The sequence below is a fragment of the Arvicanthis niloticus genome, chromosome 10, assembly GCF_011762505.2.
Source record: "Arvicanthis niloticus isolate mArvNil1 chromosome 10, mArvNil1.pat.X, whole genome shotgun sequence".
Classification (NCBI taxonomy): domain Eukaryota; kingdom Metazoa; phylum Chordata; class Mammalia; order Rodentia; family Muridae; genus Arvicanthis; species Arvicanthis niloticus.
Window position 1 is genome coordinate 64,433,717 of NC_047667.1, and position 26,433 is coordinate 64,460,149.

Sequence of the window (26,433 nt, forward strand, 5' to 3'; positions counted from 1 at the left end):
AAAATAAATCAAGTTGGAGAGATGAATCAGCAGTTAACAAAGCACTCGGTGCTCTCAGAGAAGACCTGGGTGCCATTCCCAGCAACTACATCGTGACTTGCAACCCTCTGAAACTCCAGCTCCAGGGGACCCAATGCCCTCCCTTCTGGCCTCCTCAGGCACTGCAAGCATGTGGTGCAAAGACATACATGCAGACAAAACATACTTACCCATAAAATATAAATTGCTTAAAAGCCAACTAACTGCCATTCCTAGTGGTCTCCCCATGAACAAAGGAAGCCATCCATCCCCCAACACTCAGCACTGACACCCCATGAAAGACAGGCGGTGTCACTACTTCAACACTTAGCAGAAAACAGCACCACACTAAGGTTTACCAGGTCTTGTTCTGATATTTATTATGTTGACAGGCGAGGAATACTGGGATAAATAAGTAATATTTTCTCTTACAGAAAACTGTAATGATACTATCAAGTGGGACTAAACACTGATTCACAGAAACAGCAGAATTTCAACAGTAGCCAGAGTCCTGGTGGCCAGAGGGAGGAACCTCCCAGCTGAAATGCTCTGGACCACATCTCAAAATAGCTACAAGACAAAAGCGCCATTTAACACCCCACAATGCAGACACCTGGCCCCGCTGGCTTCAAACACAGGTCTCCACAGGCTGTGGTCATGGCTTTTGGCAGAAAGAAAGGAAAATGGAGAATCTTTGGCTCTTCCTGCTCTGTCACGGAGTGTGGAGTCCTACACCCTTTGAAAGTTGAACTTGGTGCCTTCATTCTGTGACGTTGTAACAGTTTGTAGCCAAGGACCAGCTGCCAGGCCCAGGTTCTTCCTCCACAGTGGGTACAGGGAAAGGAGGCGTTTGTGCTCTGTCGGCACAAAGTGGTTCAGCTTGTCATCAGTCAGTTTCACTCCCTGGTGCCAGCACATTCACATGGCCCAAATGCTTTTGAGGGACACTGTCCACAATGGCAGACCCCCCAAACTCTCAGAAATCAGATTTGATGAAACTCCCGGAAAAAATCATGCCAATGTTGTGCAAGACAAACATCTAAAATACCACAACACCAGGCTCTGAAATGAATGCCCTATGCAGTCATTCTGGGACAGAACAGCATATTTTCTAGAAAGCATACCCTGGCCATTGGACAACCTCGATGATGAATGTTCTCACTCCATCTTCCCTAGAAAGGACGTTGTCAGCCCCAGTGGAGGATATGGTCCCACCCTATCAAGGTAGACACTTCTGCCTGAATCCCATTGGTGAGATCCTGCTTTGCATGGGACCCCAGCCTGGGGTCAGCTACGTCATCTGAGAATGGCCAGGATGGTAAGGCCTAAATCCTGAAATTGGTGAGACAAAGGATGCTCCTGCCTGCTCCACGGTTCACTCGGGGGGCAGAGTGGAACAAAGCAGTAGTCACCGCAGGCCCTCCTGCCCCAACGGCTCTTGGCTGCTGAGATTCTAGAAGTGCACAGGAAGCCAGTTTTCCAATGGCTTCAGGGTTTGGGGTGGAAAAGGAGGATTCAGTAAGGACTCCCCAATTGACCCCGTACCACCCGTGCTTAGCTCTGCAATGTTCCTTCTTTTATCTGTTGGATAAAGAGGTTCCTCTCGTCTTCCGGTGTCCGTCCGTTCTGAGCCCGGACGATACACGTGGGCCGGTGCAGGTTGAGCATGTATATCAAATGCTGTTTCTCATTCTTCAGCTCCTCGATCTGGGCCTTCAGCTCGGCATTCACACTCTCCAGTTTCTCCGACTCCTGAAGGACAATCAACAGAGGCATGATGGAGGGAGCCAAGGAGCAGGGAGGTGGGGGACTACCTGGAAACCTTTGGGCTCCTCAAACTGAGAGAGACCTGCTAGAGGAACTGTCCTATCATAATGATAGGAGGAGCAAAATAGGTGGAATGTGGTACGAATCCTATAGAGGACTCGGCAGTTGGGAGCCATGTAAAAAAAAGCTTAGAGCTACCACTGAGCCAGGCTTCCATGCTTGCTGAAACTGCCTTAGCACCAAGGGCTCAGAGAGGGTTGCTCCAGTCCACGGCCCATGCAGAAAGCATCTGGGCCCCACAGGATCTTGGGAACTGGGGAGAAACCCAAACTGGTGGTGTGGAGTTTTGTCTGAATTTCTGATCTCACTAAGACTCCCATCTCCACAGATGGTATTCTCAGAAACTCCAAAGCTTCCCAAGTTTTCACTGACCCTGAAGTAATGAGCAGACATCCCAGGCTTTCCTGTCTCTTCAAGGAGCTGGCCTGCACACACTTGGGGGAGCAGACATGGCCCCACAAAGGCTTCCAGGCTCTGTGGTCTGCCTTGCCTGTGAACCCATGCTGTACCCCTGGTGTTTTGTGTGGGGTGTCAGCCTCCCAGGCTGCTCAGTGCTGGATAAGCATGGAGCAGGGAGGCAGGGTTCAGATCCAGGAAGGAACACTGTAAGCACTACTTCCGGGTCACCATAGTAGCTTGAAGAGCATTACTTCTGGGTCACCATAGTAACTTGAAGAGCACAATTAAAGCTTTTCCTGAGAGCCAAAGGCAGGAGCAGGGTTTTATAGTTTTGTTGTATTTGGTAAAACTGGTGTGTAAAGTCTCTTTGACTAGGCCAGTGTGAGCAGAAAGTCTAGAAGCTGCTGGGGGTATATGGACCGGTCTATGCCGCAGCATGCCCATGGAGGTCAGGGGTAACTTTGAGAAACTAGCTCTCTCCTTCCACAGCAGCTTCTGGGTATCAAACCTAAAGTGCCAGGTTTGCATGGCAAGCACCTTTACCCATGAACCAGCTTGCTGGCCCTGGATATACCTACACACACACACACACACACACACACACACACATACACACATATACGTCTCCAGAGTGGCTTCTGCCATGCTAATAGCTTTACTCCATCCTCTGCCTACAGCTGGCCTACAGCATGCTAATGGCTCTGCTGTCCCCACTGGCTTTCCCTCCCTCAGGGGACACTGGGCCAGGTGGGACTCACTTTCTGCAAGCACTCTGTCTTTTCCTTTTTCTTGTTTCGACACTTGGCAGCAGCAATTTTATTTCTTTCCCGCCGCCTCCTCTTCCTCTCATCTTCTTCAGGGGCCACCTATAAAATTCAAAAGGCACATATTTAAGCGACTACGAACCCAAATATCAAGGCTGTCATTTGTTTTTAATCATGTATGTGTTTGATTGTATATCTATGTTTGTCTACGTGTATATCTGCTACATGCATTCACCGTGATTTCAGAGGCTTCTGTCAACCATTTCACCAGAGTTACAGGAAAATAACTAACATCTCTGTCTTTACCAAGGGCATCATGGTACATCCCTCCCATGAGGTCAGTGAGCTCCTGGAGAAGAGGGACTTGAGACCATTAATGGTTATAAGCCTCAGCTAGATGCTATTGCTGGGTAGCGTCCTGAACCACCTGTTGATTCAGCCAATAAATCATACTGATTTCCTGTGCCTCCTCCTGAGTCAGTCCTGGGGTGCTCAGAAGACAAAGTAATGTCCAGATTTGGTGGCTCTGGTCCTCCGTGGATGCTCACCCTGTCTATGGACTGATAAGCAATGAGCATGTCCAGCCATGTACTCTGCTAAAGAACATCTGGGAAGAATTCTCCCTGTGGACTGTCCAGTGTCAGACCCTTCCTGACCTTTCCCTATTCTTTGAATCAGAAGACATGGTGGAAGGCAAAGGCCAAGGAACTCAACCCTGAATTTCTGTCCTTATGCCTCAGGGCCACAGTCCCAGGAAATACACAAATCATACACACACAGAGACATACATACATACACACAGACAGATACACGCACACACACAGACACACATGCATGCACACACATGCACAGACACATGCCCACACATACACATACAGAGACATACATACATACACACACAAAGACACATACACAAAGACATACATACACACACAAAGACACATACACAAAGACATACATTCATACACACACAGATACACACACAGACACAGAAACACACGCATGCACACACATGCACACACACACAGAGACATACATACATACACATACAGACACACATGCACACACAGGTGCACCTGCATGCATGCACACATACACACACAGGTACACCTGCATGCACGCGCATGCGCACACACACATGCACACACACACACACACACACACAGGTGCACAGTCTATCTGCCCATTCTCAGGTGTACACTATACCTGCTCATTCCTGTATTCTAGTCTTTGCTCCATTATCTTTAGACAATAGACTTTAACCTCCCAGAGGGCAGGGCTCTGATTGATTCTTATCCCCAACTCTAAGCCTCTGGAATGTGCTGGAATGTGGAGAGTGTGAATGAAGGAATGGTCATGTGGTGCAGAACCCACCTCAGACTTGGTGACTGACATCTCCAGGGGTCTGTTGTTGACGGTAACTGACTCCAGCGCGGAGGACATCCGGTGGCAGAGGTGCTTATTCTGGATGGCAAACCTCAGCTCTTCCTTGACAAAGGGTGTCAGGTTAGCAAAATCCTCAAACACCAGTGACCCGGGAGGTGAGAGGCAGGGGACGATGGCGGTTGCACTGACCTCTGAGGCAGAGACCTGGCCTGGATGTTGAAGCATCATTTTGCTGAAAGAAAAAAGTTGAGCACAAACTTCTTCAGGGGTGGCATGGGATCCAGCCACACTCAAGTACAGCCGACCTCAGAGCCAAGTCCCATCAGCTCCCATCGGAAGCTTCTGATTTATTCTCATCTCATGCCCATCCCTTGCCCATGGCTGGAGAAATTGTAGGAAGTAAAGGAGAACATTTGCTAAGTGGACGTGTTGTCAGACTGCCTCCTGAATATTTATGTTCTGACATAGATTAGTGGTGCCCTCAGCCTCGGCCGGTTTCTTTTTGCCACAGGCAGCAGTTAATGTGGAGATGCTTAACTGGACAAGGAGCTGAGAGTAAGTGGTTGCTCAGGGTCCCCGTCCTAAACAGCCATTCGTAGCTCAGAGAGCAACATCGGGGCTGAAGAGATGTAAGCTCAGGGGGATAGACCAGTGCTGGGAATGCTGCCTTCTGGATGTGACACTCAGAGCAGCTCTGGTTACCTGCACAGGACTTGTAGAGGGAGCCATGAGGTCCCAACCCTAACCCTGGAGATGTTAGCACTGAACCCTGCTGCTTAAAGGGGTCACTTATTCAGTAGTTAAGTTGCCCATGGGCCAATAACCAACCCCACACCCGTGCAAGCAATGCTAATTAAATTCAATGGACCATCAAAAAAATTTATGCTATCCTCATTATGAATAAAACAGATCCTTAACACACACAGCTCAGAGATACATCTAAAATAAAACTCAAGGGGCTTGTCTTTTCAGGCTCTTCTATGCCTGGCACACAGAATATACAAATGTGGCCTCGGGCCTAAAAGAAAAAAAAGAAAAAGAAAAAGAAAAAAAAAAGAAAATAAAAAGAAAAAAAGAAAAAGAAAAAGAAAGAAAAAGAAAAAGAGAAAAAGAAAAAGAAAAAACCAAGATCTGTGATCCCATTTTCAGTTTCCTTTTCAAAAAGAAACTGGGAGACACCTGAATGGAGACTAATCTGTTAGCCAGCAGAAGTAACAGCAGGAAGCTGGGGCCTTGAATTCAACAACTCAGCGGCAGAACTTTCTCCTGGAGGAAGCTGGGTCCACCAGTGCCAATGAAGAAGGTGAGAGCACCTGAGTGTTTCTTTGCCCCAGTCCTTGGCAGGAAATGGTGATGATGTTAACTCAGGTCATGCAGGAACGCAGAGCCCCTTCGTAACGAGAAGGCTGGCAAAGCAAAGGACCTCAGCAGGGCAGGCGAAAGCCAGGAGTGAAGTTCTGGGTTTATTGGGGTGTTCTTTAGCTCTGAAGTACAAGGAGCAGAGCTTGGAATAGAGGCAGAGGGGGACCTAGGATAAGCCTGGTCATGAAGCAGCAGGTAACTTGGTCCATTTGTAGACTTAGTAGACTAAGTCTACAAATGGACATTGGCTAAGAAAGCCAGCAAACCACTGCTGAAGCTCTGGCCCGGCTGGCCAGCACTGGCCCATGAAGCCTGCTGACCAGTTAGACAACTGACTAAACAAAGTGAAGCTAAGGTGGCCATAGCAAATGGCCCCATCAGTCTATAGGTCAACAAACCCACAAGGGTGACAGGAGGATACCAAGGGCAGAAGCAATCCAGAAGTGTGTTCTGGTGCCTCTTTCTGCTGCAGACTTGCTGCCCCGATGACCCCACCAGCCTTTTCCGGAAGCAGGAGCAGTATAGTGACCGTCCCTGGCTACACTGGTCATTGGCCAAGTCCCAGAGGGCAGGGAGCCTTTTGGCAAATCTCTAGCATTTAAGGGAAAAAAAAAAAGTCTATCTACCTTGTCTCCCTTGAGCCTGTGAGTTTTATGACCAGTATTGTAAAAACTAGTCCCATTTTTAGACATGAGTTAAGTGAGATTTAGACAAATCACATTATTGTGGGATAGTATGGTGCACTGGGATTTGTTTTGCATGGTTTCAGAACTCACGGCCTTAATCTGTACACTGCAAACCCAAATATTATACTTTCTTGAACAAAACAAACAGATAAAAACAAAACAAACAAACAACAAAAAAAAAAAAAAAAAAAAAAAAAAAAAAAAAACAGGCTGGGCAGTGGTGGCGCACGCCTTTAATTCCAGCACTTGGGAGGCAGAGGCAGGTGGATTTCTGAGTCTGAGGCCAGCCTGGTCTACAGAGTGAGTTCCAGGACAGCCAGGGCTACACAGAGAAACCCTGTCTCAAAAAAAAAAAAAAAGAAAGAAAGAAAGAAAGAAAGAAAACCAAACCCCCAAATCTCTCCCCCCCCCCCCCAAAAAAAACAACAAACAAACAAAAATGACAGAGCAAAAGTTGGGGGCAAGGGGAAGATGGGGCATCTAAAGCAGAAAACAGTGTTGGGGAGATGAAACAAAGATTCCCAGGGATCTCCTGAACTCTGGTCTTTATGTATCAGGTCCACATTCAGCTACTGTCTGCATCCAGGTCTAAGTTTAAATGAGCCATTTTACCCATAAAATCCCCACATCAGAACTGTTTTTAATTCAAGATTTGATATGTGTTGTGACAGTACCCCAGCGGTTTTCTCCTCTACAAAGGAAGGCTGGTAATGGGTACCGTAATTCCCCAAGAGTGTTATGAGCAGCTTGGGAAGTAACACAAGAAACGCCCAGGAAAACATCCTGCCACCAGGAGCTACAGCTGGGTCTCCAGGATCTCCCACAGAGGGATGGCCTCTCTCTCCTGGAGACTCCCTGGGGTCTGGTCACCTTTTTTGACAGTTAAGAGCCCTTCCTCAGGATCCCTTTCCCTGGAGATTAAGGCCCACTGGTGGAGGCAGAAATTCCAGGCCAGTGACTATTGAGTCAAAAGAACTCAAGAAATGTATACAATTCTCTCCCAGACAGGAGTAAGAACTTAAGGTCTCTTAATTGGATGCTGTAACCTTGTAGCTAGGGGATGTTTCTTTGACTTCTGAAGTCAGAGGCTCAGCATCCTTTTATACATTCTCCTTTCCCATTTTACTGGGAAAACAAACAAAACAAAAACAAAACAAACAAACAAACAAAAAAACCAACAGTCCAGGGGTGGAATCCAGAGCTGCCATTTGTAGGACTGAACAGTTCATCTATACTTAACTAGTTTGAAGCTCAGCAGCTACACATGTCCCTTTAGCTGCCCAGTAAAGTTATTAATGAGCCCTTTGAGGTTAAAGTCTGCTGCTTAGGACTTCCCCCCAACAACATTCTTAGTGTAAAGTCAGGAAGAAACTGAGGAATGTCAGTGGTGTGGAATGTTTTTGTGAAAAGCTGGAGGCGGGGCTTACTTAGGAACACAAGTGTGTTGTAAAGCTGTTAAGAAAACCTTTCCCATCATCGTGGGGTCACACTCTGTAAGACTTGGACTCTTGTCCTTTCTGGTTTGTCTTGTACAGATGTCTCCAGAGAGTCAGACATCTGTGTCCTCCAGGGAAAGAAAGTTTAAAACTTCAGCTTAATTTCAGGAGCTGAGGCCCCGAAGAGGGAAGTGTTTTCGATGAGCTCAGTGAACTTTCTACTGATCACAGAACTGTTCCAGATTTGCTTCCAGATTCCGCTTCTGTTCCTGACTTCCAGTCAGAAATCATGTCATATCACTGGCAATTTCATCATTTTCAAGAAAATGAAACTTCCCTCATTTAACTGGAAATTCAGCTCCTAGATTTTTATCTCCTAGGAGCTTATGATGGCTTTGAATTTTCACTTTTGATTTCCATTTTTGCAAACAGTCCTGTAGTACGGGGGAATGGGGGAATCGGTAGCTGCCCTAATGCTACTTCCTGTTCTTTCTCCTGTTTGAAGGCTGGAGGCGGGAGGCTGGGCTTCAGGGTCAGAGACAGTGTCTCCAGGTCTATCTCTGCTCCTCACTATTTGAGCACCCACTCACGAACCAAAGGCTTTCTGACCTTCAGTTCCTATCTGAAAAATGTGATGGAGACTGCCAGCTCCCTCCCAGGGCTGTGGGGAATAACACATCACATGCACAAACTTTAAAACATAAGGAAATCGGCATCTACATGTCCGTTCTGACTCCACCTCCACCCTGCCTCTCAGGGAACCTGATTTAGTTCAGTTCAGTTCAGTTCTATTCATCAGGACTTGACTAGAACCCTCGAAAATTTCAAATCAGTCAGTATGTTACAACTGGTGGTTGACCCCTGAGTTCCCAAGACATCAGGTGAATTACTTCCTATTTGCTGACGTCAGCACTCTTCCATTATAGTTGGATTGGCAGAGATTGTGAGTTCTCACATAGGAAACCATCTCTCAAAGTTTCTGTGGGGTCCTGGCTATGTCCCCTTCCCCTGACAGGGCACCTCTGTAGCCAGTTCCTTAAAGAATCACAGACTCTGGCTAAAGGGACTCATGGTACACTCAGCATTAGAACTGTCTAGATCAAATCTCCATTTTGTCATTGAGTAAACTGAGGTCCTTGTGAAGGGAAGCACTTGCCTAAACTCACAGAGATGGGTGTGGTCCAGTCCAGCAAGCCACTCTGCACTACCGAGCATGCATCAGTTCAACAGATCAACCAAGTTGCTCACCACAGACAGAGCTGCCCGCCAGGTAGGCAACTGAGGACTGAAGAGTCCCATACCTAGCACCCCTCATAGAAGAGACTCTGACAGAATGAAGACAGAAGAAACTGGTGTGCCCGAGAAGGGATTTAGATAGCCACAGGTGCTGGGTGCTGTCTTCTTCACTCTGGGCACCTGGTCAGCAGCCTCTGAAAGCTCCAGGTTGAAGCAACAGTAACTCCCACCCCAGCCCCACCCCCAAGCAAGAGCCTGTATGTGGTAATGCTATCCCACAACAAAGGCAACATGCAAAACATGTGCTCTCTTCTTGGTGACACATGCCTGTAATCTCAGCACTTGGGGACTGAGGCTGGAAGACTGCCATAAATTTAAAGCAAGCCCAGGTTACATAGGGAGACCTTGTCTCAGAAACAGTGGAACAACAGGAGGGGAGACTAAACATTTTAAATAACCGGGCTTGGCAAGTCCTTTAATTCACAAGACAGACTGTGAGCTACATGATGAAATCAAAGAAAATAAAATGGTTAGGTGGAACATGCAAAAAAAAAAAAAAAAAAAAACGGGAGTTGTAAATGAGCGGGAGTCAGAGTAGGGAATCAACCCAATGGGAGCGACCTAGGAGATAGAAATGCAAGAGAAGCCCCCTTTCCTGTCCTGTGTCAGAGACCGGTTAGGAACGCTGGGTGGGGAGACCCCACACTCAACATCCCTTCCTGGCTCCTTTTACTTCAATTATTTCACTCTAGAAACAAATCTGTCAAAACCTGACTACCTGAACCACACAGCGCAGGCTCCTACACAGGCAGAGAGGTGCTGGGCATGGTGGCCTATTATTTCAGCCCTTGGGAGGCAGAGGCAGGAGAATTGTCCGGAGTTTACGGGGCAGTCTGGATTACAAAATGAGACTCTGTCACAAGAATACAAAATGACTACACACACACACACACACACACACACACACACACACACACACAGAGGTACAAGCGGTTCCACACCCTGGTCCCTCCACCCGTTTGATCCGATTCCTTCGGTTCACTTCCAGTACACAAAGAAATCCAAGGACCAGTTAAAAGTCATCCAGAACACAGAAAGCACAACAGCGAGTGAGGCTGGAAGAGACGTCTCAAGCCCAGCCGCCCAACGTTAGCGGGTGCGGAGACCTCTCGGCCTTCAGCCCCAGGACAGCGCCACACCAGCGCTCGCCGCCTTCAAACTTATCCCAACTCCCTTTCCCCCGCTGCGCTCTGCGCGGTCCAGCCGCCCTAGGCGGAGCGCAAGGCGACCTCCAGCGGCTGTGCCGGACTTCCGACCGAGCGTCCCTTCTCCATTCATTTAGCTCGGTACCGGGAGCAGCGCTCCCACAAGCCGCGGTCACCGTGCCTCTCTGCCGACTTAGGCGGGACCCGCTGGGACTCCAGCGCCCGGACAAGAAGTGATGGATGGAGGGGACCGCGATCCCCAGAGTGTGGGTCACTCCCGCGCACCAACACCCACCAATCACCCGGACGACCTCTCCTAGTTGCAAGCTGAGAGCGCGGGATCTCCTCCGTCCCTGGGTCTCTTTCGCGCCTTAAGTCAAAAGAGAAAGTTCGTTCTTTCACTTTACCAGAAACTTTTCCCAGCTCGGAGCGGCCGCGGCAAAGAGCAGCTCAGCCGAGCGACTGTGCCGCGGAAACTAGGGCTCGGGTCCCCGGTGGCGCAAGGGTCCCGGGACTGGTCACCAGCGGGGAACTTAGGGCGGGGAGGGCAGCGCTCCTAGGCGTGGCTCTAATGCTCACCTCCAGTCTTCGCTCGGGGCGGCCAGGGTCCAGAGAGCGTTTAGAGGCGGGCGGTCTGTCCCGCCGGCGGGTGAGCGCGGAGGACTGTGCCGGAGCGAGGGTTGGCCGGTCGGCTCCGCCGGGGAAGCACCGTGCGCGGCGCGTCTCGCTGAGTGAGACTGTGGCTGGGAGCGCGTTGCATCACCCCTTTTAAAGCCCTCGCGCTGGCAGGGAGCCCGCTTAACTCCAGGTTACCAATCCCAGGCTGACGTAATGCTATTAATAGCTTCCAGGGAGAACTGGCCAGAGGAGGGGGGCGAAGGAGGGACGGGGGCGGGGCCAATGGTGGGTGGAGTCCGAGGACTTGGTGATGCAAGTGCGAGAAGGGGCGGTCACGGCGCGTCTAGCGCGCCTCGCACGCCCGGGACACACACACCCGCCCGCCCTCTATCTCCATATCAGGCCGGGAGCCGCCCGGGCGCACCGCCAGATGTGCGTATTCGCCGCTGCGTGTTCCAGGCATGAGCCAATGGTGCCCAAGCCAGCGGCATGACTCCACCGCCCTGGCATCTCTCCCTCCGCTAGGTTGGGGAAGGGGGGAGGGGTGCCGGGAGGCGGGTCCTGGCAGTGGCCCAGACTAGGTGAGGCTGGGAAGCGGGCACGACCTTTCTCTAAAATGCGTGGTCATTTTTCTAAAACTTCAGGAAAAGGCTCCTTCTCTGGCCAGCGGCCTAGCCTAAGGAGGGGGCGGGGGAAGGGGTAGCGGTGACAATCTCGCGCGTGAAGGAGGTGCCCAAAGTTACACTCCGGTGAATCCACACCGTTACGCGCTACTGTGACCTCCGCTGCCGCGGGTCCCCCGCTAGAAGCTGTGGATTAACGTAGACACTCGGCGGCCTCGTGCTCCTACGCCCGCGGCCGCGCACACGCAGGGGGCCCCCGAACTCGCTAGGAACCCAGGGTGCTAGTGACGGAACGCTGTCAGTTCGGTTTTGGTTTTTGTTTTTTCATAACAACCACAAAACATTTTAAATGAACAGGGAATTCTCCGGGAAAGCAAGAGCATAGAAAGAGGAAAGATTTGGAGAGATCAGAGGCCACCTAGCGCAGGGAATAGAAGGGGCTGGGAAAAAGGCGGCTCGGCCCGTCCGGGAAAGAGGACGCTTTGATCTCTACTCGCCCGACTTGGGCGGGGCCGGGGGTCCGCCTGGACGTCAGGAAATACTTAGAGAAAACCCGTCTCCAGGCTTCGAGTGTCTGTCTGCAGGAACAGAGGGTTGTTCTGGGGACCCGGTGGCCGGGACTGAGCACGCACCGCTTAAAGCCAGACCATTAGGGCCCTCTATCCTCAAATCTGGTGGCTGGAAAGGCTGGGCGAAGGGGTCGATTTCAGGCCAAGGCTGCAGCAGACCTGGGTTTGAACCTTGAAAATAGTTTCCCGGTTCTGACCCAGTAATTCCGAGGGTCTGGGCTGAGCGCAGGACCCTGGGCGGGTCTCCATAGCCCATCAAGTGTTAGAAGTGCACTCGGCTGCGGCCCAGGAGTCCCGCATCTGCCTGGGAGGCGTTCGCAGGCACACGTGGGGCAGGATGCCGAGGTGTAAAGACAGAGGCACCTCTTAGCACCTGACTTTGAGAGGAAGGCGCTCAGAAGGTCACAGGGTGGTAGTTTGGGATGAGAAGCAGAATTGACGGGTGCCGCTGCCCCCATAGCACCTGCCAACGGGACGGTTACGGTCCTGAGGTAAGGTCGCACACGAGATTACACCGTAAGGAACTGATGTCCCCTGAGACAGACACTTCGGGCAAAATCAAGTTGTCTGCACCCGGGTTCTTCCAGTCTACGGCAATCTCGCCCTTGAAAGCCCCTGCCCTCCATTGAGGCCCCCCGGAATCTCTCCGTCCTCGCTGGCCCGGGAAGCCTAGGGTGGTTCCATCCCCGGGATCCTCTTAGCTCCTGCCAGGATCTGACGGGATTGCAGTAGCGTCGCGCGGGAAGCGCCGGGCCAATGTTTTGCTTTGGGTTTTGCCTTGGTAACAGCTCTCGGGGCCCCACCCTCCGTCTCCCACGCCCACACCCTGCTCCACACCTCCACCGCCCGGCCTCCAGCCGACCTGCGGGCAGGTAAACCCCGGGCGTGTCAGCACAACCCCGAAGAATGCCAGGTGCCTAGAAATGAAAGTCGTTTGGAATCTCCTCGTACCTGCCTCATCTCTTTACAGTCTGCTCTGGAATAAATAAACACCACTGTACAGTGTAACAGAGAGATGGGGAACACAGGGGGAACACAAACCGCTGAGAACCCCGACAGAAATATTGTTTTGCGGATTTAAACCGGCGTTCAATATTAGGTGGGTCCTGTCTTCAAGTGGAAGGCTCGGCCGACAGTCTCGAGACCACAAGAAGCAAGACCAGCTCCCTCAGAACAGTGGAAAGGTAGCGTGGACAGAAGTTCGCAGAGCTTCGTGGGCACCTGGTCATGACCGTGGTGCCCTCCCCCACGCCTGTCTTTCTGCTATTCTAATCGTTAGCTTTCAATTTCCAAATCGCACCTGGATAGAAGCGCTCTCAGTTGTTTACAGAGCTCTGAGTCTGACATCCTCCGACTCCCCCGTAACTTACTGAAACCCTAAAAGCGATAAGACTCTCCCAGGGAGAAGTCGGCCCACCCCCCACTTGGATGAAACGCCTATCCCAGGCAAACAAAAGTCACTGTCTACCGGACTCAGTCCCCTAGGCTCCCAGGAGAATCGTAAAGCGCCTGAGAAAAAACGGGAAGGAAGAGCCCCAAGGTCTGGACCAAAGGAAGTTGTCAACATCTGAGTCTCCTTGCTTCTCACTTTACCCTGACTTAATGCCCCCAGTGTGCAGCGTGCGCACTCGCCCAAACTCACGGGTAGCGCCACGCAGAGGGGCAAGAAAAGCTCCCAGCACCCAAATCTCGGCCCCACACAAAGGCAAAAGAATGCCTGTCCAGCCAGAGCAGGAAGCCCCTGGCTAACGGGATTTCAGGGGTTAATGCCCAGTCAAATAGGGTTAAGCAGAAACTTGAATGTTGTGGAGTTTTTCGCCAGAGAACCGCCCGGGGAACTCGTATGCAGATCAACTCCGGTCTGTTTTGCTGAGTGAGATAAGAGTTGGAGACTTCATGCTGGGGCATGTACCAAAGGAAGAGGGAAAATTAAAAGGGGAGGAGAAGGAACCAAGCAGCTAAAAACAGTCCCCTCGTGGCAACCAAAACTAAACACAAAAACATTACAGCGAGCCAAAAGCAAAAAAGGAAAAAAGAAAGTTCAGAGATATTTAAAGGTTTTTGCAATTCAGAGGGCGATCCCTTCCACATTCCTCTGCCTCTTTAACCGTGTTCTCCAGACTCTGAGGCTGTATTTGCTCAGAGAGTCCAGAAACGAGGCGTCCAGGGAAACTTGAGCGGACCAGCTGGCCTGTCTGTGCTCAGGTCTTGACCCCACTTCTTGACCTTGGAAAGGGTGTCGGTCGGATTTCTCCGGAACCCACGCTCTCGGCCAAGCCAAGCAGATTGTGAGAATTGCTAATTTAAGTCCCTAAAAGTACATCCTCACATCCCCAGGGAAAGAAAACAGCACACAGTGGGTGCTCAAGTAAGGAAGACCCTCGATTGACTTGTGAATACCCCCTAGCTCCGTCCTCTCGTTTTATCTCCAGGTTTAAGTGTTCTCCCACACTGAGAAGGGTGTGCAAACAGTAGCACACCTAGTGCCTAGGAAGGAGGCGCAGTTGGAGTCTTCGGTAATAGTGTCTGTAATTGTGGACCAGGAAGGCTTTCTAGGATACCCTCTGTCCCCTTCACCATTGAGAATCCGAAATACCCAGAGTGACAGTCATGAGGTGGGCTTCCACCCACCTCAAAAAGCAACAGGAATAAGCCTTGTTCTCCAGCCACAACTTCTAATCAGACCCTGGGCTTCTGGGTGCTGGATGATGGTGGGAAATGACCGCAAACCACCCTGGGCTGGGCTGGGGATTCCACTGCCCTTCTGGCTCTGCCTTTGCTATCTTGAGAAGGGTAGGTCTTCTTCCCAGGGTTTCCATTGGATTGTTCTGGAGGTCCCTGGGCTGGACTCAGGGCTTCCTGAAATGGAGAGAGACCCTCTTCTCCAGACCACCCCACTGCCCTGTAGATTTCTGAGCCAAAAGAGGCGGTTGGCTCTGGGGAAAGCTGCTGCATGGCCCAATGACTAACTCATTCTGCAGTCACACTTCTCAGGAAACTACAGCTGAGAAGTGCTGTGGGATCAGATTCTAGGACACAGCCCAGCCTTTATCTCCCACCTCTCTCTCAAGCTTCCTAACTTTAACTCGTGTGGGCACTCAGCCACAGAGGAGCTTACCCAAGGCAGGGACTGGATCTTTTGAAGACATCTTGTATACAAACATTGTCTTTAGACCACAGGGCCAAATCTAGTTAGCAGCTGTCCCCACTTCAGAGAGGAGATCCTCGGGGCCCCAGAAATCTGAGATGAGGTCAGGGAAATCCTGGTGTTAGCAGCACATAGTAGGTCTGAGACCTACCCACGGGTTTGACCTCCAGCAACTGGATGGCTGTGTAAGTCATAAATGTACTTACCGTAGCCTGGCAATCCACAAAATGAGATTATTTAACATGGTTTCCCCATAAAGCATTGCTATAAATATCAGATAATATGATAGGTGTGAAAGTGAGTTGAAAATAATGTAAAATCATGCCAACGAGTAGCTAACTGGACATGGTCATGCATGCTTGTGGAACTAAGATGAGAACGTGAACGTTTGAGGCCACCTGTGAGGAAAGCAGTTAGAGCCAGCCTGGGCTACACAGAAGGATTCTGTCTCTAAAACAAAAGCAGCAAGCGTCTCTTACAATAGTATTTGGCCATTATGAGAATTAGGGAAAAGGCAAAAGATTAAAAAAGAACCTATAGTCCCAACACTGTCAGTATTTTGAGTTATTTTTTTCTGGTTCTTTTTTTTTCTTTCATTATACACATGATTTCAAGATACAGTTATGGTTTTATATACTTGCAACTGTTGGGCCTGTTCTTTTGCTTATCACTCTGGATAGTATATTACCATCATATTTTTTTCTTCTTTAAATTGTGCCATTTTATTGAAAGACAGAGGACACATACCGTTGTTTCATAGAACAAATATACATAGATTTAAGTGATAAACTATACTAAGGATTACCACCGTAAGCAGAATGCCACCTCCAGTGTTCAGCCCACATACCCTCCTGATGCTCTCCGCCCCTGCCTCCCAGTGGGAAGCACTGCCCTGACTCATTGCCATAGTCTGTGGGAGCTCATGGGTGTGTATAACTTAACTCAGTTTTTACTCTACGTTAGTATCTGGGGTGCTACCAACATTTTGCTAACATGGTAGACACACTTTAGTCTTTTTGATGGGAAAAGACACCAATGGCCAGCTTCCCTTGGATTACTTAAATGGAGTTAGGAAAGTGTCTTGCTTTGTTCAATCTTCAAGTGCTACACACGCTGAAAGAGAGAAGGCTCCCAGGACCAGAGGCAGCCTGTGTTCTTCCTCGTTTCTAACATCCAAAGAAAAAACTGTGCAAGCACTTTTCTCTTGGAGCATGTCCTTTGACCCGTCCGGCTGTATGTAATTTTGTCTACTTAATACTGTCTACCCATTGTGGAAAATAAATCAAGTCTGCACATGAGAGAGTGATAACTGGCAGGACCACCTAGCACTGCTTCTGCCTGTGCCTTCCTGTAGAATTCTCACTGTGGCTAAGCCGTGCTGTAGCCCTGGCACCTCTATGCCAGCATAGTGACATGGAGGGCAACAAGACTAGCTGTCCTCTCCTCAGTCTGTACCTGGAGCCAGTGCCAGAGTCAGGTGGCACTGGTTTTCAGAACTACACAACACCAGGTCTCATAGGACTCTGGAAGTCATCTGCTTCCATCCGTCCCAAATACAGGCACAGGACTCTACACCAGAGCCTCGGAGCAAAGGCAGGATGTGCTGGCACTGCACTGTTTTACCTTACAGAAGTATGATATGTTGAATTGGAATGTAAGTCTTATGAGAATGTTTAAGGACGGCGAGAAGATATCAAAGTCATTCTGGCCTTGGGATGTACCCCTGAAGTCAGATGTGAGGACCCTGAGGAGATTTGTCTTTTTGTTTGTTTGTTGGGTTGATTTTTACATTCTCTTTAGATAATATTAGCAAGCTGCTTTGGTGAATATTAGCTGTCATCCCCACACTCAGAAGGCTGGAGCAGTAAGCTTGGGGGCAGCCTGGGTTACATAGCGAATCCCAGGCTAGTACCAGTCTCTGTCTTAAAGAAAACTCAGCTGGCCTCAAAACCACAGAGATCCACACGCCTCTGCCTCTAGAGTGTTGAGATTAGGGGCAGACATCCACATGCCCGCTTCTCTTTCTTCTCCGTGCATTAGCCTCATAGACCCCAACGTCGTCAGAAATGTCTACAGAGCCCAATGCCAAGGTCCAGCTCAGGATAACTGACTGATTTGAAATAAAATGTAAAAAAATCAATATGTGGCCTGGTCACAATTACTATTTACTCAGAGCATGTTACATGCAAGGCACATAGTAAGAACTGTCAAAAATACTAGTGTCTTATTTGGTCTTCACGCTAATTCTGTCAGGCTGGCACTATTTTCTCAGTTTTGTAGACGAGGAGAGAAATCTCAGAAAGGTTAAAGAAAACAGCTCATCGATGGTTGAGTCCAACACAGGTCTGGTGGACTTTAAGATTTCTGCTGAACATCTTTGCCGTCTGGACCCTGGAGAGCATCTCCTGGGTTTATTTTCTTGAACTGTGTGGTCTGTATTAAACAGGTCCTTCTTACCCAACCTCCCGAGTGCTAGATGCTTGTTGACCTTACCAGGAAATTCTTACTCCTGAAATTCCAGAAGATTCAGCTCCCTGTGCCTTCTGTGATACTGAACTCTGTGCCAAATTTACCATTATTCCCTGATTTGCTTTAACCACAGACATAAGCCCTGCTATCGACTGAGTAAGCTGAGCAGGGCTTTTTAGACTTTTATTCTGTTTCCCGAAATATGACAAACTGAAGTCATCTGATGATGATGAACTCGTACTTGAAACTGGAGTGGCTGAGGGTGGACTGAGTCACTCCTGTGAGCTGAGACTCATTAATCAATCCATCAAATCATGTCCAGTTGCCAGACACTGCTTTCAGCAGTGTGCTCAGACACTCTGTGCTCACAAGGGCAGGATTGGAACACTTCTTGACCTTGAGGAGATTAAAATCTTCAGGTGGCAAATTAGCACATAAAATAGCAGCGTCTGGCAGTAAATGTTTAAACAAGCATCTACTGTGTCCCAGCACTGTGCCCAAGCTCAGCGTCACAGTGGAACATCCCAGCAGCTCTCCAACATTCATGGAGAGACAGGCTTGGCCACGAGTGGTGACAGCCCCATGTCATCCTGGCTGACCCCAGGGCAGAGAGGCTGTATCCAGGGAAGTTGGCAAGCATTGATAAATGAGTGGTTTATGAACGGCTTCTTAGTCAAAGGAGGAGAGAGGTGTACAAAAAGTCATGGGTGTCTGGCTTTCTCTGCCTAGTCCTAGCATCTTGTCTGGTTCCACACAACAGATCTGCACAGATGATGAAGGGAAACAAAGATTTGTGAAGGCATGGGGCAAGCGTGGAGAACAGGACTCAGGGGCTGAGCTGAAGAGCGCTCCAAGGAGATAGAGTTGGTGACAGGCTATTGAAGATCAATGAAGCATTTGATAATCAGTCAGAACTGTGTCCCCAGGGACAAGGGTGTATGTTGGAAGGCAGGGGATATCATAGGGTAGCAAGTATGCACTAACAAACATGCTAGCCCAGGGTAGCGAGGACACTAGCCGAGCTTCTATCCAGCAGGTGAAGATTCAAGGCCAGGAAGAAGGGGAAAGTGGCCTCACTTCAGTGCATGTTTCTGGTGAAATAAAAATTATTCACGAAGCAGTGTTCTGGTATGTTCTGAAATTTAAAATGGATCCCCCCTGACCCATTTAGATCTTGTCGTTTTATAGTTCAGAATCCCATCATTAAAGCTGAACTCTGGAGGGGGAGTCATTTTATCAGTGCCTGTCCGTGTGAACAGAAGGGGATTCGGGGATTTAGGTGAGAGCATCAGATGCCCTGCCTCGGGCGATAGATACAAGAAGAGAGCTGACTGGAGATTGTGCAGGCTAAGGTGAGACTCTAGTCCTTGGGAACAGGCCAAGGGACAGCCTCTGAGCGGCAGCATGTTGGGGACTCCAGAGTGACAGACAGAAGGGGGTCGGGGAGACTGGGTCACCAGAATAGGGGTTTGGGACATTTGTTCTTAATTACCAAGCACCTTTTCCTGAGGTTTGGCAGGACCACTGCCATGGTTGTAAAAGGGACAATGGAACTGACCAGCAAGGCACCAGCAGTCCTCAGCCTGCATAACTAACAATTTTTAAAAGTGGAAATTTTAGTAACTGTCTACAAGGCCCATCATTATATGCAATTGATACATGTTAACAGAAAGATAATGAAAAGATTTCCTTTGCTGTGTGTGATGGTACATATAGGCACATGGGAAACTGAGGCAGGACTATGCACTCATTACTAGCTTTGGCTATAGGGGTTTGAAGCCAGCCTAGCTTTAAAAAAAAACAATTTTGGGAGAAATAATAATTAAAAGTTTTGGTTTTTTTTTAAATGCTCTGCCATTATTTTTAAAAATGTTTACTACTGGACATGGTAGCACATGCCTATAATTAATTCCGGCATCCAGGAGGCTAAGGCAGGAGGATTGCTGATACTTTGAGGTCAACTTGTCTCAAAACAGACTAAACAAAACAAAACAAAACAAAAAACAACCCCACAAAACCTGTTTACATCCCAGCATTCTGAAAGCCCAGCAAGAGGTGGTCAATTTGAGAGCATCTTTGAGGCACAGAGCACATTCTGGGACAGTACTCATCCCAAGACAACAAAAAGAAAGAAAAGCAGTTGTTTATAAAGGCGTTGTAACTTGGAGAATGCAGGTAGGGACAATGTAAGGGTTAAAAAGCAAGACAACGTATTGTAAACGGAACAGTTGGGACTCAGTGAAAGTGTTAATCAATAAGAAAAACAAGATTAATAAGATGCCTCAATTATTACACAATTCTTATTCTCCTTAGTGGATGATTTTTTTCTCCTTTCCTTGGAGATTTCTGAACTGACACATGTTCTGTAGCAGGGGTGAGGTATCTGTGAATCGACAAAGACAGCAGTTTATGTTCGGATGAGCGGAAAAGAAATGAAAGCGGGTGGCTTTCAAAGAACACCATCGCAGACTTGCCCAGCCAGGAAGAAAGGACCGAGACCCCACCCAGGTAGAATCTTGGCTCAGTGAATGCATTTATTATGGAACCCCTGCCAGATGTTAGGGACGAGAAGAAACTTATGAGGAATAACCATTCCTAAGGGAGGACGTGGAATGTCCAATCCTTAGCAAAGATCAGCCCGCTAACCCTGCAGCCCGAGGACATAGATCATAGGTGTATTTATCTACACTGACACCAGCAAAGGCTCAGCTCCTGCTTCCACACAGACAGAACAATCTTGGAAACCTCCCAAGGCTCAGGTTCCCCCAGAGTTAACCAGGGTACAGCACCAAAGGCAACAGGTGTCCCAGTTCTACCATTTCTTGTCCTGGAGCGTTGAAATGGATGTAGAAATGCCTCCGTTAACAGGGCTGCCTCAGGAGAGACATGTGGTGTTGTGACACACATCATTGAGACATACATACAGAGAAAAGGAAACCCCCTAGGGATGATGGGAATTTAGTAAGCAAGATTCAGCCAGTCTGCTGGCCCTTCCTTCCCTCAGTCACTCTCCCTCCTTTAACCGGCTAGTCTCTACTATTCCAGAACTTCTCTTACTCTCTCAGTCTTTCTCACTATGCTCTAGTCTCTACCTTGCTTCCCCATTACTCTCCTCTGCTAGTCTGCTTCCCTCTACGTCTGGTCTGCTTCCCAGATTCCCTCGGTCTGCCATGTCCAGTCTACTCTCCATGTTCAGTCTACTTTTCTCTTTCTGCTCTGGACCTTTCCTGGTACCCAGGTACATTTTGTCTCTTAGCCTCATCAAAACTTCCCTAACAATGGGCGAGTCATGGCAGCAGTTTCTTTACTGCGCCACTTCGAAAACTGTCACTGGCAAGTTTCAGGCCATCCAGGGCTACATCGGAGACCACGAGATGCAAATCAGGTACCGGTGGCACAGGCTTGCAGTCTCAATACTTAAGAGTACTGAGGCAGGAGGATTACTGTGAATTTGAGGCCAGCCAGTGTGAAGGAGCCACAGCAGGAGCCGCTCACCAGAGGGCCTTTCATGGTTTACCTTTTATACTTAACCCTAAGGAGAAATGACACCACATAGAAATCCAGAGGCAACTGGACTCAAAAAACCCAGTAGCTCATCAACATTTAGAAAACTAGAAACAGCTGATGCCATTGTGTTAAAGATGCCACCCTTTGCCACCGCTCAGAGAGGAGCGAGTTGGCGAGTTTCTCCCTTTCTCCTTTCTCCTTTCTCCTTTCTCCTTTCTCTCTCTCTCTCTCTCTCTCTCTCTCTCTCTCTCTCTCTCTCTCCTGTGTGTGTTTTTTGTGCTCTCTCTCTGTGTGCTCTCTGTATGTGTGCATGTATGCGTGCACATGTGATGTGTGTGTGTGTGTGTGTGTGTGTGTGTGTGTGTGTGATTACGAGCCTTAGCTGTAACTTTCACAGTCCCCACAGTGTCTTCTGCATTGGCTCCTTACGTGTGTGTGTGTGTGTGTGTGTGTGTGTGTGTGTGTGATTACAGAGCCTTAGCTGTAACTTTCACAGTCCCCACAGTGACTTCTGCATTGGCTCCTTACACGTCCCGACACGCAGAGCCCGAGGAAACGCAAACTGAAAAGGAAACCAATGTTCCACCTGAGTCACCATGTTTCCTTTTTATCACCAAAGCAATGAACTCCCACACAATCGAGGTGCTCTATTTAGGTTTTAGAAACGTCATCCCCGTAATTAAAGAAGGCTATTACTGTACAGTAAACAATTAGAAAACATGTTCTTAGAAACATCTCTCTGATTCATAAACGTTTGTGTGGTGAGGTAAGAGAGGTGGAACTCTTTGCTAACAGCTGGTGATAAGGATCAGGGGATCCTCACTTCACACAGTCAGCCTGGAAGTGGAAAAACCACGGAGACATGGGACATTTAGCTTGTAATGATTGATGGGGAAAATCTAGTTTAAAATATACTCTTTCCTAACAATAATTCACCTGGCATTTGTTTATTCATTCTTTCTAGAAGTATTTATTGATTGTACTCTGTCCTTCCTCCTGGGTGGAGACCACAGTCTGCTGCACTGTAAAATGCCAACACTTGGGGCGCTTCTGTGTTTCTAAGTCCCTCTTCCTTATGCCCAGGACTTCCTTCTTCCAGACACCCCAACTTCTCCAGCTGTGACACTGCTGGTTTTGTTCATTGTTCAACCTTCCAATCCTAAGCTGGTCATGGTGGCGAGCACCTGCAGTCTCGGCACATGGAAGGCAGAGGCAGGATAATCAGGAATTGAGGACCATCCTAATCTACATAGTGAGTGAAGTAGAGGACAGCCTGTACCTCACCCTTACTCCCCACCCCCAAATCAAAGCCACTCCCTTGTGAACACGGTGTAAGTCACACTCAGGATTAGCTAATGCCATTTCAGGGCCCCATGACAAAATATAAATGTGAAGTCCTAGTTTCAGAGTGGTATGTCAGTCGTGGCTTTGGTGGGTGCTACGATTCCTTGGCTGTTCCACATACTACACTACACTGGAGCCAATGAACAAATGCTTACCATGTTGCCTCTGGGGAAGCAGCATTCAGCACTGTTCTGGTGTATGAGTAGCGGGTGACCAGTCAGAGAAAACCATTCCAGGGCCACCACAAGTATCTCTGGACCCAATCAGAGCTGACAAGCTTCTGGGAGCATAAGGCTAGGACTGGGCCCAGCTTTCCTGCTGGATTTGAACCCTTGAACCTGAGGAACTAAGAGTCTGGCACTAGGTAAAAAGTGCAGAGAAAGTCATCATGAGGCAGGGCTGGCCACTGTACCTATGGTGGGGTTCTCAGTAGTGAGGTCCAGTACATCTCTTTAGTCTGGTTTTCCCACACTTGCTTATAATAATCAGAACATTAGACATCACACATCCATGGCTTTGTTTATGGCTTGTGGTTTATGGCTTCTGTGGCTGACCCAGAGTCCAGCATCCTGGACTCTGCTTCTGTCTGTAGACTCGGCTCTCTCCTGCCACACTCTTCTGTGTCCTTTCTGTCTGACTTTCTCTTGCTGCTCCACCTCTTCCTACCCTTCCTTCGAAAGAGACAAAATGCGAGAAGCCAGGCGTGGTGACTTGTGTTTGCAAACCCAGTGGCGGGAGGTGGGGAGGGCAGTGGCGAGAGGGAGTGGCTCTTGTCGGCCAGCCAGTCTAGCCTACTCTGTGAGCCCCAGGTCTCACTGGGAAGCCCTGTATTTGAAGGTAAGATGGATGAATCAGGAGGAATGACATGCAGGTTTGTCCCTAGTCTCTACAGGTACGCACGCACATGCACACACGTGAGCGTGCACACACCCTTCCCAGTATTTAATCTTCTTGTCTTTCTGGATTTTTGGTTAATTTTGAGACAGTCTTCAAACATATTGTGTAGGGGAACTTGGTTCTGCATTCTTGATGTTTGTGCCGCTGTCTCCCAAGTGCAAGGACTGCAGGTGATTTTCATACCTTCCTGTGTTTGAAATTCTTTCCTTCCTTCCTTCCTTCCTTCCTTCCTTCCTTCCTTCCTTCCTTCCTTCCTTCTTTTCTTCCTTCCTTTCTTCCTTCTCCCTTCCTCTCTCTCTCTCTTTCCCTCTCTCCCTTCCTTCCTCCCTTTCTTCCTTCCTTTTTTCTTTTTTTCCAAGACAGGGTTTCTCTGTGTAACAGCCTTGTCTGTCCTGGAACTCCCTATGTAGAACTCACTGCCTGGCTGAAATTTATTTTAAAATTACTTTTAATTATGTGTATTCACTGGTGTGTGGTCATGTGCGTGTAAGTACAGGTACCCCTGGAGCAGGAGTTACAGGCAGTTAGTTGGAGCCACCCAACACAGGTGCTGGGAATTGACCCTGGTATCCCACAAGAGCAATACATGCTTGTAGCCACCGAGCCATCACTCCAACTCCTTTGTTTGAGATTTCTTATTGCAGACCTGTCTTAGAATAACTATGAAGAGCCTCACTATCAACGATAAATGGATGGACCGAAGACCTTCTGTCAAGCAAGATGAAGCCTAGAGCAATGAATGCTGAGACTGACCCACAGGCCCTTGCTGGCCAGCGAGCTCTCATCTCCAAGCCCCCCCCCTCACTCCCCCCCACACACCACTGGAGTTCTGTGTAATCCCCTAACCCAGTGTGATGCCCTTTGGATCACATGCTCTAACAGACACTAGCCAAGGCTCCCTGTAGGTTCTAAGTTGTGATAATGTCTTAGTAGCAATGTTGACAATTGTCCAGGGACCTGTATTACAGATTTTCTCCTCCTAGGGAGTCTGCAAGGCAGAGTGCTTCCTTAAAGATGGGTCTTGAAGGGTGGCCTAGGGGTGTAGCTTAGTTCATAGAGAGCTTGCATGGTGTGTATGAAGCCCTGCTTTGAGTCCCCAGCACCTCAGAGACCAAGTGGGGTGGTCCACATTTGTTATTTCAGCCCTTGAGTGGCAGAGAAAGGATGATACAGAGCTCAAGTTCAGAAGTTCAAGACTGCTCTTAGTACACAGGGAGTCTGTGACCAGGTCAGGGTACATGAGACTTTGTCTGGAATAAAAAAAAAAAAAATGGATGGGTGGGAATGGGGTGAGGACCCTTCCAAGCACAGGAAGTAGATCCTACCAGGGTGTGGAACATGCAGGAAAAGGGGCTGTCTTCAGAAGGGAGGGGAGACTTATGTAAAAACACAGACACAAGATGGCTGAGTCTGGGACAGTCACTGAGGTCAGACTGCCAATGGCCTTGACTGTCTTGTTATGGGTTTAAATCTTGTGACAAACAGGGAGTCTATCAAAGGTCACATTCTTTGTAAAGATGGACACTTGGATATGAGTGTAAACTGGCTTTAACATTTGTCACCCTATCAGTTAGCAGGGTAGGTTCTGCTGATCTGGCTGGCCAGCCAGGTATGCCTTTCCTTTCTCTCTATTCCATGTGTGTCTGTCCTGAAGCTCTGTGTCTCCATCGAAGAAGAAGACCTTCCCCGACAGAGAGCGACCCTTCCTGGTCAGGGTGTAGAAGTGGCCTCAATCCTCTGTCAGAAATTCCAAACAAGCTCTCAGGGAAGATGCTGCCCTTTCTTCTTATTTTAAGTTTGACTGGAAGTTGGGATAACAAGCAGGAAATACATGCTTCTCTGGGCAACTGAGGCACCTGGTTATGGAGTTCAAGGGTATATGCTACACCCCAACTTTTGAATTCACTACTGAACACAAGTGTTAAGCTATGCATAAGAACAAGGAACTTGAGAAAGATCTGTCTACTCAGGTAACACAAGATCTCAGCCCCTCAACCAGACCCACCATGAAGAGGGCTCCTTGACCCTCTGAAGTGTCCTCTGAATTGCCTAAGTGCCTGGGACACACGCCTTAAAGCCAACAGTAAGAGCAATGAGGATACATTGTCGAATGTTGCCTGTATCCAGCGCTAACCTCGTTAAAGTGTTCACGGTGTGGCCCATTAAGGTCATGCAGATGCTCAAAGTGGTGCCTTGGGAATCACATTTTCTGAGCAAAGCTTGCCATCATACGAGCTGTCATCATGAAAAAAACGCAGCCACTGTGGCTCCAAATTTAAACTGAACTGAAGTTTTAAACATATTTGTAAGTTGAGTATGGCAGACCAGCTCTGTAATCCCAAAACTTGGGAGGTAGAGGCAGGAGGATCAGAAATTCAAGGCCAACCTGGACTGCATAAGGCCCTGTGTCTCCGAACATTTTCTTTTTTAAAAAAAAAAATCCATGAAGAGAAATGAAAGTCGTATCATTTGCAGGAACTGGAGATAATGGGGGCGGGGCAGGGCGGGGAGGAATGATTAGGCAAATTGTCAGTCTCAGAAAGACAAATGATATGTGTTTCCTCTCATTTGTGATTCTAGACTTAGGATAGTCTTATAGAATCACACATGTGTGTAGGGTAGAAAAGTAGAAGTGAAACTGCCCTGGGGAAGAAATGGGGCCAACAGAGAGGATGAAGGCAGAAAAGGGAGGGGACACAGTGCAGGGACTTGCTCAACCACACTGCTTATATGGATGAAAATGTAAAGATATATAACTCGAAAAACACAAATTTAAAAAAAAAAATCCTTACTCTCCTGTTCCTCCCCATGTGGGTTCCCTGCTGCCTCGACCACAGCAAGGCACTGTTAACAATTCAGTAGAAATACACAAGCAAGGAGAAGTGTGAAGTGTGGGAAGGAAGCTCTCCTTCTTAGTGATCTGGTGACAGCTGGGTCCA

At 48.6% G+C, this 26,433-nt stretch overlaps 1 protein-coding gene across 1 annotated transcript; it reads right to left on the reverse strand.

The window, feature by feature from the left end:
- Positions 1-279: 279 nt before the first annotated feature.
- Atf3 (activating transcription factor 3) lies at positions 280-11,128 on the reverse strand. The gene is made up of 4 exons (XM_034513667.2): positions 10,899-11,128; positions 4,383-4,626; positions 3,003-3,110; positions 280-1,770 (listed from the first exon to the last, which is right to left on the reverse strand). The coding sequence occupies exons 2-4, from the start codon at positions 4,620-4,622 to the stop codon at positions 1,573-1,575; spliced, it is 546 nt and encodes a 181-aa protein (XP_034369558.1). The 5' UTR covers positions 4,623-4,626; positions 10,899-11,128; the 3' UTR covers positions 280-1,572.
- Positions 11,129-26,433: the final 15,305 nt, after the last annotated feature.